Here is a 12,923-nt window from a genome sequence, read left to right on the forward strand (position 1 = left end):
CTACAATGAACATTAAGGTACACATTTACTGTTTTCTTCAAGAACTACTATTGCTAAGTGATCTTAACTTCATCTTTTGTGAATGAATGAAACTGGGTAATTTTCTTCCATTATATGTCCTTCATACTGGACATAAAAGACAGAAAACCCATGGAAACTACATCAGGTATCAGTGAACAGAAGGAAGTGTACAATAAATATTGCCAACAGATCTGAAAAAGGGAACAGATCTACTGAAAGAGTGGAAGAACTTCAAAAATGCCATGAGAAACAAAAATAGGGAAATATAGAAAAGAGTGTCATTATTCCTGTGGTCCGTAGGGGGCATCTTTCAACTTGACTGGCTTTGGGGTATGTATGTCTGCGTGGGTCACAGAGGCTGGCCTTGGGGTCTGCACCCGGCACCTGGTTCCTTCCTCTCTGGTGCTCTTCCCCTGCTCTGCTTTGCCATCAACTGAGCAGCTTTGCTCCATTAAAACCCTGCAGCCCGCCGACTGTGGGCTGAAACATTGAGCACATTAACGTTGTATGTGCTGAGCACTGTGTCCAGGAGTGGGAACTCTGACTAATGCAGTTTCCCTTTAAAAAGACTGCTCAAGAATAGGTACAGTGAGGCACATCTGTAATCCTAGCTACCTGAGAAGGTGAGGCAGGAGGACCAAAAGCTTGAGGCCATCCTGGGAAAGTCAGAAAGACAATACCCTGTCTCAAAATTTAAAATTTTAAAAGGGTCAGTGGATGTAGCTTTGTGGGAGAGTGCTTTCCTAGAAAGTATGAGGTCTTGGGTTCAACCACCAGTATTAAAAAAATAAGACTAAATTCTGTCCTCAGCTTAAAGGAGAATAAATGGGAAGAGTGCCTGGCACACAGTACATTCAATAAACATTATGATGAACCTTTATACAATCAATGCAAGCTCCAGAACAGCTGATTTCCAAATATCAATAACCTTTAGCAGGATAGGGGAACGTCTTCAAGTATCTTTAAAAAATATAAACTTGGCAGAATTTAGTTTTCCGTAACATCATATTCAACAAACTTAATTTTAACTACGTATTACAAAACCAATGACAACCCAGTCTTGTTAAAGTTAATGAAACACATATTGTGGAAAATGGCAACAGACAAAAAGCGTTTTTATAAATACATCAAGTACATTCATTACCTGTAGGTTTTCAAAAGAATTTACTGGTATGCTACTTCCTGATTCTCTAAGATAGGGAATGCGACTGTTTAAATTTTCATTGGTTCTCACCTCTTCAAAACTTAGTTTTTAAAAACTACCAAGTATTTTAAAATACCAACAATGCACAAGATTTTCTTGCCTTCGTGAAGCTTTCTATTTAAAACTGCTTTCATGTGGAGCAGGTGGTACACACCTGTAATCCCCAGTACTCTGGCAAACGGAGGCAGGAAGACCCCAAGTTTGAGCCCAGCCCTGCCACTTCAGTGACTTAGCAAGAGCATGACTCAGAATTAAAAAAAAAAACAAGTGCTGGGTTCAATCCCTAGCACTAAATAAACAAACAAAAAAATGTTCAGAACTGCTTCTATGTGATAAAGAATAACCTCAATTATTCAGTAACCCCAGTAACCAGGCACTGGTGCTTACTTTAACTGAAGCAGTGTTCTTCTCCAGTTTCTCCTTCCCATCTCTATCATTAGAACTCTTTCTTGTGGAAGTTGAACGCTCTCTTTCTCTTCTTTCACTGATGTGGTCCCTTTCTTTCTCTCTTTTTTTATCCTTCTTATTTCTGCTACAAGAATATTGGTAATATTTCAGTTAATTTATAAGAAATTAAAGACCTATGTTCTTAACAAAATATATGTAACACTGGCTATCTAAAATAATACATTTTGGGGCTGGGATTTAGCTCAGTGGCACAGTGCCTGCCCGGCAAGCGCAAGGTCGTGAGTTCAATTCCCGGTACCAGAAAAAAACCCAAAAAAACAAAATAATAAAATAATACATTTTAAATAAGCATCCTACTGAGCTGGTTTGACAAAAAAAAAAAAAAAAAAAAAAGGTCATATAACCCTTCCTCCTCTACCCCTTAGCCCAGTTAGCTTTTTAAAGATATTCAAGTCATTTTGTAGCAGCCATTACTATATATGTTTGCATAAAACACAATTTGAATTTACTACTTTTTAAAGTCACTTTTGTAAGATTACTGGAACAAGGACAGTAATACAATGTCAATCCTATATAAACAGTACTATGTTGTTTAGGAAATGACAAGGAAAAATAGTCTCATCAGGGTCTGGGAGGTAGTTCCACAGCAGAGCACAAAGCACATGCTCCTAGCACCTAAAAAACAAAAAACTCCAAGTATATATATATAGATATATATAGATATATATAGATATATAGATATATAGGTATATATATGTATATATATTTAGTGTAGATCCCATTTTTTTCATATATTTTTCATTTGTGTTTAGTTTAATCTGCAGATTAGCAACAGAGTACAAACCAACTGTATTTAGTTTTAAACTCTGACTTTCATTATTATCAAAAAATAAACAACCACAAGCAAGAAAGTAACAACTTCCTGATGGGAAACATGTTGCTTATACTTTGGTAAAGTCTTTTAAAATAAATTTGTTTCTTATAACTAAAAAACCACAGAAAATCAACTGAAAAAAAACCTAAATATAATCAGTAAAGCAGTGGGATTAAAAACTAAACATAGAGATATCAGTCACTTTCCTTACGTACAAACCAAATCAATGCCTAATTTGGTGACATAACAAAAGAAAAGACTTCAAAACGGAACAAGGAGGAATACCTAGGAATACATTTAGGAAATTTATATAACCTGTACAAAACAATCAGACATTCCTGAAAAACACAAATACTCGACTGATAAAGGAGAAAGAGGTACCACATTCCTGGACAGAAAGACTAAGAGTCATAGAGCTCTATTTATTACTCTATCTGTATATTCATTTTCCCTTAGTTTAGAAATTTAATGCAATTATAACACCAATCAACAGGTTTTTACTTCTGGAACCTAAGCAATCGACTTAAGTTCAAAGGAGAAAAACCCATACATGGTTAGGAAAGCTTAAGAAAAGAGTAATGAGGGGCATGGAAATAAGACAAGCCTTACCTTTTTTTGCACTCACTAAGTTACATACTCAGACCCCCATTATTTTAAATACTTTACAATCTCAATAATCAAAAGCATTGGGCAACAGCACAGGAATGGTCAGTTACGCTAATAAAACAGCATAGAAGACTCAGATCCAAACATAAACAAAAAATTTAGAATATGACAAAGCAACATTATTAAACTATTTCAAAAACTTGAGTTTCTAATAAATAGTACTAGAATACACAGAAACATTTGGAAAAATACAACTGGGTCCACATACCATATTATGTAAAGATAAAATCTAACAGACCAAAGATTTAAATGCCAAAAAAAAATATCCATAGAAATACAATTTATTGGGGCTGGGGATTTAGCTCAGCGGCACAGCGGCCTGCCTGCCAAGTGCGACATCATGAGTTCGATTCCCGGTACCGGAAAAAAACAAAAAAAAGGAATACAATTTATTGCCGGGCATGGTGGCGCACTGGCGACACACGCCTGTAATCCTAGCACTCAGGAGGCTGAGGCAGGAGGATCATTTTGAGTTTGAGACCAGCCTGGGCTACAGTGAGCTCAAGGCCAGCCTGAACTGCATCGTGCGACCCTGTCTCAAAAAGTCACACACACACACACAAAATACAATTTATCATAACCTTGGAATGTGAAACAGCTTTCTAATTTTATGACTCAAAATATGTCACAAAAAGAAAAATATTCAGAAATTTTTAAAAATAAAAAACTTTTATAAATCAAGTTTCATAAATCCAAAAAGAAATGACAAACTATGAATATCTACACTCAAATCAGTAAACAATAAACTCCCTAATATAAAAAGAATTGTAAAAACCAGGTATGGTAGTGCACACTTGAGATCCCAGCTCTCTGGGAGGCTAATGCAGGAGGATCTCAAATTCAAGGTCAGCCTGGGTTAAATCAGCAAGACCTTGCCTGAAAATAAAAAGGGCAGCCAGGTGAGTACCGCCCACCTGTAATCTCAGCACTCAGGAGGCTGAGGCAGAAGGATCATTGTGAGTTTGAGGTCGGCCTGGGCTACACAGTGAATTCAACACCAGCCTAAACTACACAGTGATACCCTGTATCAAAAACAAAAACTACTTTAAAACTGTTTTAAAATAAATAAATAAGGCCAGGCATGGTGGCACATGCCTGTAATCCCAGCACTCGTGAGGCTAAGGCAGGAGGATCACCATGAGTTCGAAGTCAACCTGCGCTACACAGAGTTCAAGGCCAGCCTGAACTACATAGCATGACTCTGCCTCAACCTCCTCACACAAACAAATAAATAAATAAAGGGGGCAGGAAGTGTAGCTCGGTGTGAAGGCACTGGGTTCAATTAAAAAAAAGAGAAAGAAAGAAAAACAAAGAGCTGTGGAAAATAGACAAGGGAAAGGCATAAAAAGGCTTCAAAGTAAAACAGGGAAAGTATATCACAGAAAAGAAAATACAAATGGCCTTAAAATATACAGATGGTCACCTTCACACATAGTAAGAGAAATTCAACTAGAATTATACTGTTAAGGATGTCACTTCTTACCTACCAAACGGACAAAATCCATAACTTTGATAGCAATCTACTGTAGCTATTACAAGCACACCTTCTAACCCGACAATAGCACTTCTGGAAATTTTTCTACACACATGTATACTACAAAGCAATGTTAAGTCCAAAGCTATTTGTTACAGAATTATGTAATTTATAATAGGAAAACTGAGAAAGCCCAGTATACCACAGGCAGGTTAAAAAAACAACAGTACCACCACACAATCAGAGTCCATTCAATTATACATGGAGTGAAGACACTGTATCTCAACCATACGGAAGCAACGAGTGTTCAACAGTATGTATTTTGTGCTTCTTATATGAAAAAAACAAGATTATTCTCAGATCTGTATACAAAACTGGAATACACAGAAAAACTAGTAATATCATTACTTAAGGGGACAGAGTGGATGAATACATGGGTAAAAGACACTATAACTTTCTAGATTAATTTCTGAAGGATACAAAGGTTATTACTCATTCAAAATACAAAATTTTTAGAAGATTAAAAAGATAATTTAAATTTTTTTTAAAAATTTCCTGCTGCTTCTCAGTTTTAGAACATGCCTTCTAAAACTAACCTCCTAGGGGATGGAGACCTGGAAGATTTCCTTTTTATGGTTTTTGATGCTCTTGGTGACCTGGAAGAACTCCTGCTTCTCCTCCTGCGCCTATCCCTGAAAGCAAAAAAAAGGGTCACTGAATAACAAGTGAAGTAACAGGCAGATCAAACATATAAAAGCAAAACAGTTTCTGATCCCCTCAAGCGCGTAGCCCTCCTCAGAGGCCTGTTTTTTTAATTTATTGTACTTATTTAGGCTTTTTACTGGGTATTTTTCTAGGCTGGGGATGAATCCTGGGCCCTGTGCCACTGAGTTACATCTCTAGCCCCCAAAATTTCTTGAGTAGAACAATATAAATGATGCTTATAAATGATGTTTCAGAGTCCCTCAAATATGTTCTTCTGCAGTATCTGTAACATATTCTGCCTATCACAAGACCCTCTTGTCATGTATCTAGCTCCCTGCTGCCCCACTGTGGATTATTTTGTAACAAACACATTCTTCAAGAACTGAGTAAGTCAGCTTGTAAAATGTAAACTATCTAATAAGCTCAAGTACTCCAAAAAGGCATTTAAATCAGTATCATTTTATAGAGAAATTGCTTTTCCCTCCAACCTATAATTTTATTACTGTTCTATTAAATTAAAATTACACAAATTACCTACATATGAAATACTAAGTTAAACTCTAGGATTTAAAGCTGGGTGTGGTGGCACATGCCTGTAATGTCAGCACTCAGGAGGCTGAGGCAGGAGGACTGCTGCGAGTTTGAGGCCAGTTTGAACTACCTAGCAAAACCTCATCTCAAAGACAAAAAAAAAAACCTAGGATTTAAACATAGCAGAGTAAGAGTTGCTACATAAATTAACAATGTTTATTATTATAAACCTGTGTAAAACCCAAATGATGCATAGTGTAAATTACTTCATTTTTTAAAATTACTTCATTTTTAAGAGTGATCAATTTAGAAACAAACTTCACCATGTCCATAATTCAAGGCACAAGATGTAAGGATGCATGAATTAAATGATTAACATATTCAGTGATCTCTTATAAGGAGCTCAGATAATCAGTGACTGAACAGTAGCTGAAACAAATCAATCCTTTCGAACTCAAGCTCTCCTTGGCATCTCTTATTTTTCTTTTCTAAAATTAAAAACTTAATAAAGTCAGTATTATTAGTGGTATACATGGGAGATGTTCAAAAGGACTCAGGAAGCTCAAAAGCTTTGAGAACAAAAATATTATTCAAGGGGCTGGGGATTTAGCTCAGCGGCAAAGCGCCTGCCTGGCAAGCGCAAGGTCGTGAGTTCGGTTCTCGGTACCGGAGAAAAACCAAAAAAAAAAAAAAAATATTATTCAACCCGAGTCTGTATATTCAACTGGAAAATAAGGGTAATTAATAACTCAAGACTTACAGTGTTGTTGTAAGGCTAAGTATCAGCCATAGAGCCTGGTGCAAAGTAGAATTTGATAAGTATTTTTTTTCCTTTCTTTCCTTTTTGTTCCCAGTGCTGAGAGCCAAACCCAGAGCCTCCCACTGGGCTACACTCCTAGCCCTCTTTTGTTTTAGGTACTCATTCTTATTGATAATAACTTTTAAGCACTGAAATTCTTTAAAATTTCAAAATGTTCTTTAAAAATATATATTAGGCAACACTTTAATACTTTAAAAAATTTCAATGCCTGGGCAACTTAGCAACACCCTTTCTCTTAAAAAAAAAAAAGTCACTGGGCATACAGCTCAATGCAAAGGATCAGAGTTCAATCCCCTGTACTCTAAGCACGGGTACAGATGTACTATCAACAGAGTGGGAGACAATGTTGGAAATAAAAATGAAGCAGCCTATGTCTGAGCAATTAGAATGTCTCCTACTCAGTAACCATCTTGAAAGCAGGAAAATGCAAAACAATAGAGAAACTGTCTTTTTGTTGAGCTTTTCTGAAGTAAAAACATTCCATATTGTTGCACTTTTATGAACTAACACTAGCTGCTAGCCATCTCCTATTCTCTAGGCCCCAGGGGTTATTTTAGAATAGGACTAAATGTGACCATTTGAACTTCTAAAAGATCAAGTGACTTAAAATGGTCAGTACAAAACTAAACCTTCTGTTTGTTTTTATTTTTTGTGGTACTGGGGATCAAACCTAAGGTCTTGTACATGCAAAGCAAGAGCTCTTCCACTGGGGCCACATCCCCAGCTCGAAAAATTAAACATTTCAAGGTCTTCAGAGAAAGTACATTCAAGGTATTAAAAAGGAGCCAAAGCATCTGGTGCCACAAAGGATAATGTCTAGTCATACAATCAGGAAGGCATGTATGACACAATCAGTAAAATCACTCTGCAGTGAAGCTGCAGCCACAGGCTAAACAGATAACCATAACAAAACAGTAGAGTTTTTCAATTTTGGGTTCAATGTGCTGAGATGTAACAGTAATCTATTTTAAACCCCACTGTAACATAAACTATTGCTTTCAACTTCGTGGTTCTGAAGCAGTGTCTAAAAGCAGATACTAATTACTGGTTGGAAAATTCTCAAACTTCATTTCTAGAAAGAAGGAAAGGGGTTCGCTGTATTTCTGACCCTGAACTGCAGAGCAGATGGACCATGCTTCAGTTTCTTCATATTTTTACAACACCAGTAACAATCTTCTCACAAACTTGTGAGGGCTATATAAAGTGAAACCTGAGAAGTCTGCAGTTTATCTTTTATTATCTTTTGATATTTGTCAAAAACTAATATTAAGAATATACTCTCAAACTCACAACTTTGGGTTTTTTTGGTTTGTTTGTTTTTTTTTTTTTTTTTTTGAAATAAGGTCTCACTATGTAGCTCAGGCTGGCCTCAAACTCATGGAAATCCTCCTGCCTCAGCCTCCCAACTGCTGGGATTACAGGTGGGCACCACCATGCCTGGCTCAAACTCACAAATTTTAAAAACAGGAAAAATATTCCTTTATCTCAAATTGTTTGCTACGAAAAAATATTTTTGCCAAAGCGTGTATTTTTTAATTTTAAGATACACTTTGATGCAAAATTAGAAACTTTATCTATAGTCATGGTATACGGAATACAGTACGTGGGTTTAGTTAACCTTGAGGAAGACTTTCATGTGTAACTGTTATTATGGCAACCTGCTGCCACCTGATGGCAGTGTACCTATCAATAAATCTAGAGAACAGTTGTGGGGGGGAGGAGGACTACATGTGATAAAGGAGAATCAAAATTTAAATGTCCGTTTTATTTTGGGGGGGGAGGACAGGTTCTCACTATGTACACTATGTACTTCAGGCTGGCCCCAAACTCATGGTGATCCTCCTGCCTCAGCCTCCCAAATGCTACGATTATAAGCGTGCACTACCATGCCCAGCTCAAAATTTAAATGTCATGTATTCAACAGAGAGGTAAAAACCAGCATAGATGACAGAAAAAAAAAATGACACTGCAACTTCACGAACTATTTTGCATGTTGAAATTTACCACACTGGTCCAAACAAATACAGACACATAAGAGGTCAATTTAAAAATATACACATACATTTATGTCTGTATCTCTTTATGTGTGTGCATATATGTATGTGTATATGTGAGATCAATTAATATATTAGTATGTATATATACCACATATGTACACGCACACAGAATTCTAAAACAGCTTCCCTAACATCTACCCTGCAAGAAAACAAAAACAGTAATAATAAATTAACTGGGTTATGCACTATGAAGGACAGCTAGTTTTGCAAATAATTTTGTCCAAACATCATCTCTTTCCCCTCCTCACACGTTCAATACTGTAACAATCCCTCAGCCAGGGAAGTATTCACTTTACAGTTAAGTAGACGAAATGTTCCCTAATTACCACATGGGCTCACCTTGCATGAAATAATTTCTCCCTTACTTAAAACTCTGTATTTTCATTGGTCATCATTAAACCTCGGTTTAAAAAAAAGTGTGAAAGCGTATCAAACCTGCTGGAACTACGCGATCTTCTCGATGCATTGTAACTCCTGGGGGGTGTTCTGGACTTTTTATCCTTCTTCCTTTTTTCGTCTATCTCTTTGGATCTGTCCTTTTCTCGTTCCTTTTCTTTGTCCTGTTCCTTTTCCTTCTCTTTGTCTCGCTCCTTTTCATGCTCTTTTTCCCGCTCTCTCTCTCTGTCCTTGTCCTTGTCCTTGTCCCGGTCTTTTTCTCGTTCTTTGTCCCGGTCTTTGTTTTTGCCCCGTTCCTTTTCTTTCTCCCGTTCCTTTTCCCTCTCTCTCTCTTTTTCCCTTTCCTTTTCTCTATCTTTCTCTTTTACTCTTTCCTTTTCCTTCATCTTTTCCCGAATATCTTTTCTCTTGTCCCTTGAAAAACAAAAATAAATCGGTAAGTAAATAATTCTCCCCCCTGGGAGCCTCCCTCTTTCTTTAGCAATTAGTGACAGAAAATCATTTACAACAGCCGTAGACGTTGCATATACACGTGTAAGTCACTCCAGTGCACATGAAGTTGCTCAATAAAGCAATTACCAGGCTGAGCTGAGTCATCAGGAAACTCATGAGTCATACTGACCATCAGATTCAAATCAGTGGCACTCATTATTAATCCTTTACTACTAAAACAATCAGAAAGAAATTTTATTTCTCATTAAAAGCCTAAACCACAAAAGAAAAAAATCAATCACTAAACTAGTGACTTTTGAAATTACTCATAACTTCTCTAAAACTCACCGTGAACGTGAACGACTCCTTGATTTCCGTCTCTCCCTCGATTTGGAGCGTTTTTTATGTGGGCTCTTGGATCTACGTCTGTCCTTCTGTCTCGAACGTGATCTGTTATGGGATCTACTCCTGAGGAAAACAAATTGTTAGAAATTCAAAATCAAAACTTATCCTTAAAATTTCTTTTGTAAAAAACTGAAGACCTAAGAGAATTTAAAAGTGTATCCTAACAGGATTTGCCAATATTTTAAAATTTGCCTTACATAACGTTTTGTTTACATTACTAGAAATTAAGTTTACTTACAGGCAACTTTACCAGATACTTTGTCTAGAACACAAAACGAAGAATTTGAGCCAGGCATGGTGGTGTACACCTGTAATCCCTGCACTTGGGAACTGAGGCAGGACTGCTGTGAGTTCGAGGCCAGCATGGACTACATAGTGAGTTCAAGGTCAGCCTGAGCTGCATAGTGAGACCCTGCTTCAAAAAAAAAAATTATCTCCTCAAATTATTATAGAAGATAGATATTTCCCACAATCTAAGTTTTCCATGCCATAAATTATCTTTAACTCTTGGCATGTTTATATGCTAGTTTCGACTCATCTTGATGGGTAGCAATGGTATATGTTCAAAGTAATTTCCTTTTTTTTTTTCTTGTAACAGGGTCTTGATGGGTAGTTCAGACTAGCCTGGAACTCACAGTGATCCTTCTGCCTCAGCCTTCCAAGTGCTGGGACTGATTATAAGCATGTGACATCATGCCCAGCCTATTCAAAGTAATTTGTATAAATGGCCATGTACTGTTTGTCACAACAAACAGAAGCACAGAACTTAATGACAGCGCTAGTGCAACAGAAAAATAAAAATCATTACTCATGAAGTAAAACTAGATATAACCAAATGCTAGACTTGGCAATGACTTGATTTTATAGCTCCAACTATAATCATAGCTACTGAAAGAATCCATTATTACTGGAATTCTTCTAGAAAAAACTGTCTTTTCGTTATGGATAGGACCCCTTTTTCCAACAGAAGAAATGGGTTTTGGAATTTTTAAAATTTTTTTTCATAATGAAGTATCCCAGGCACTACTTACTAAAATGTAACAGAACAGATGGATACAACTCAGATAACAAAGGGATCAGATTCACTACCGACTCTGGAGCGTAACCGTCTGCCTCTGAGAGCCAGCTTTGCCACTGGCTAGGAGGGCTCTCTGGCTAGTCACTAACCTCAGGGAGTGAGAATCACACCTGTGCCCACTACAACTATCACAAAAACTGAATCACAGGATGTTAGGGAAACCGTCTTGCAGTCTCTGGCACAGAGAACCTCATGCTTAAAATCTTGATTCTCAGTATCATCATCACTATCAAAATTTAACACAAATGTAAACTTCACATTTTTATTTATTCAAAGAAGGTTTAATGAACTTCCATAAGTATGATGGTCATTTTGATGGTCTGGTTTCAATATGCTAAATTACAGCAAATATCCATAAGATAAATACACAGTTAAGTGACCATATTTGTGGTATGCTCTAAAACCAAAAACATCCTCAGATAATACTCAACATCCCAGGTTCCGTACAGGGGATTGAACCCAAGACCTTCACACAGCACCCACCCTTTTTAACATTTTTATTTTAAGGCAGGATCTAAATTGGCCAGGCAGCACTTGAACTTCCCAGGCGGCAGTTTCCCAGCGTACAGGTGTGCACCACCATGCTTGGCTTGAAATCTTATTTTAAAATACATTTTTCAGTTAGCCAGAATTTGATTTCCTACAGCTAATTTTCAACTGCTCATCTATTATACTGCTTTAAAGATAATATATTTGTCTTTATACCATATTTTTAATACAAGAAGATCACTCAAGCGTTCAAATCTTGATTTTTTTTTTTTGGTCCCGGGAATCAAACTCAGGACCTCACATTTGCCAGGAAGGCACTGTGTCACTGAGCTATATTCCCAGCCAGATCATCTTCTGAAGTGCCTTTGATTTTATTTTTTAGTAAAATTTGAGATTTCTGTTCTAGTTAGTCTTGCTAAAAACATACACAATTCTTTCATTTTCCTCAAAGCAGTGCTTTCTAACAGTAAAAAGAAACTTCCTTTAAAAATGTAAGCACAGCCATAATAAATGAGTTAATGATAATAAAAGGAAAAAAAGCACTGATCATCTGGCTTCCTACCTTACCCTGTAGGTCCCGAGAGTTCAAAAGTCACTGCTCAAGAGTAATTATTATATTTAAATTTTGACATTAAATATTTCATATCTCTATCTCAACCACTAGTAGTTTTCTGGGTAAGAAGGCTAAAAGCAGTGAAGAATAGAGCTAATCTAACCAAAGATAAGGAAGAGTTGTTATTAACAATTTCTGCATTTTTAATATTTTGCAAAATTATATTTTTAAAGTAAACTGTAAATACATAGCAACTTACCATCATATTGCTTCAAAGTTAGTTTGTAAATCAGTTGTTTTCCATTAAAACATCCTAAAATGTCACACTTCCTATGCTGGTCTGTAAAGATTACTTACCCTAAAATTACAATTATAGTACTGCCCCCCTTTTCCAAGACTCTTTTTAAGAATAAAACATGTATCAAAGTTGGAGGCAGTGGAAATGTATCTAAGTACTAGGCAGCACACAATCACAAGAAATCTCCTTTTTCCTTTTACAGCAAGGAGAGGAAGGAACAGAAAAGGGAGAGGAGGAGCTTGTGCTGGGGAAGTCACTCTCTTTTTCACTTTTCGGCTTTTTAAGACCGGGTCTCGCCCTGCAGTTCAGGCTGGTCTTGAACTCACTTTGAGCCCAGGCTGGCCTCAAATTTGCACTGATCCTCCTGCCTCAGTCTCCCAAGTCGTGGGATTATAGGCGTGCACATCTGGCCTTAGTAATCTTTTTAAATTGACATATGTAATAATTGTACATATTCATGGGGGCACACATAGTGTAACAATTCAATACATTTATAAAACATGTAGTGATCA

General features: G+C 36.8%; 1 protein-coding gene across 4 annotated transcripts in view; it reads right to left on the bottom strand.

Annotated features, from left to right (window-relative positions):
• Srek1 (splicing regulatory glutamine/lysine-rich protein 1) overlaps positions 1–12,923 on the bottom strand; it is a 38,380-nt gene that overhangs the window by 2,140 nt on the left and 23,317 nt on the right. For all 4 annotated transcript variants that reach the window (XM_005392605.2, XM_005392608.2, XM_005392611.2 and 1 more), the window contains 4 exons: positions 9,937–10,056; positions 9,196–9,570; positions 5,244–5,339; positions 1,613–1,757 (listed from right to left, as the gene is read on the bottom strand). In XM_005392605.2, coding sequence (XP_005392662.1) covers positions 1,613–1,757; positions 5,244–5,339; positions 9,196–9,570; positions 9,937–10,056 — 736 coding nt within the window. The remainder of the gene's footprint in view (positions 1–1,612; positions 1,758–5,243; positions 5,340–9,195; positions 9,571–9,936; positions 10,057–12,923) is intronic.

The sequence above is a fragment of the Chinchilla lanigera genome, unplaced genomic scaffold (assembly GCF_000276665.1).
Source record: "Chinchilla lanigera isolate Chin_1 unplaced genomic scaffold, ChiLan1.0 scaffold00045, whole genome shotgun sequence".
Taxonomy (NCBI): Eukaryota; Metazoa; Chordata; class Mammalia; order Rodentia; family Chinchillidae; genus Chinchilla; species Chinchilla lanigera.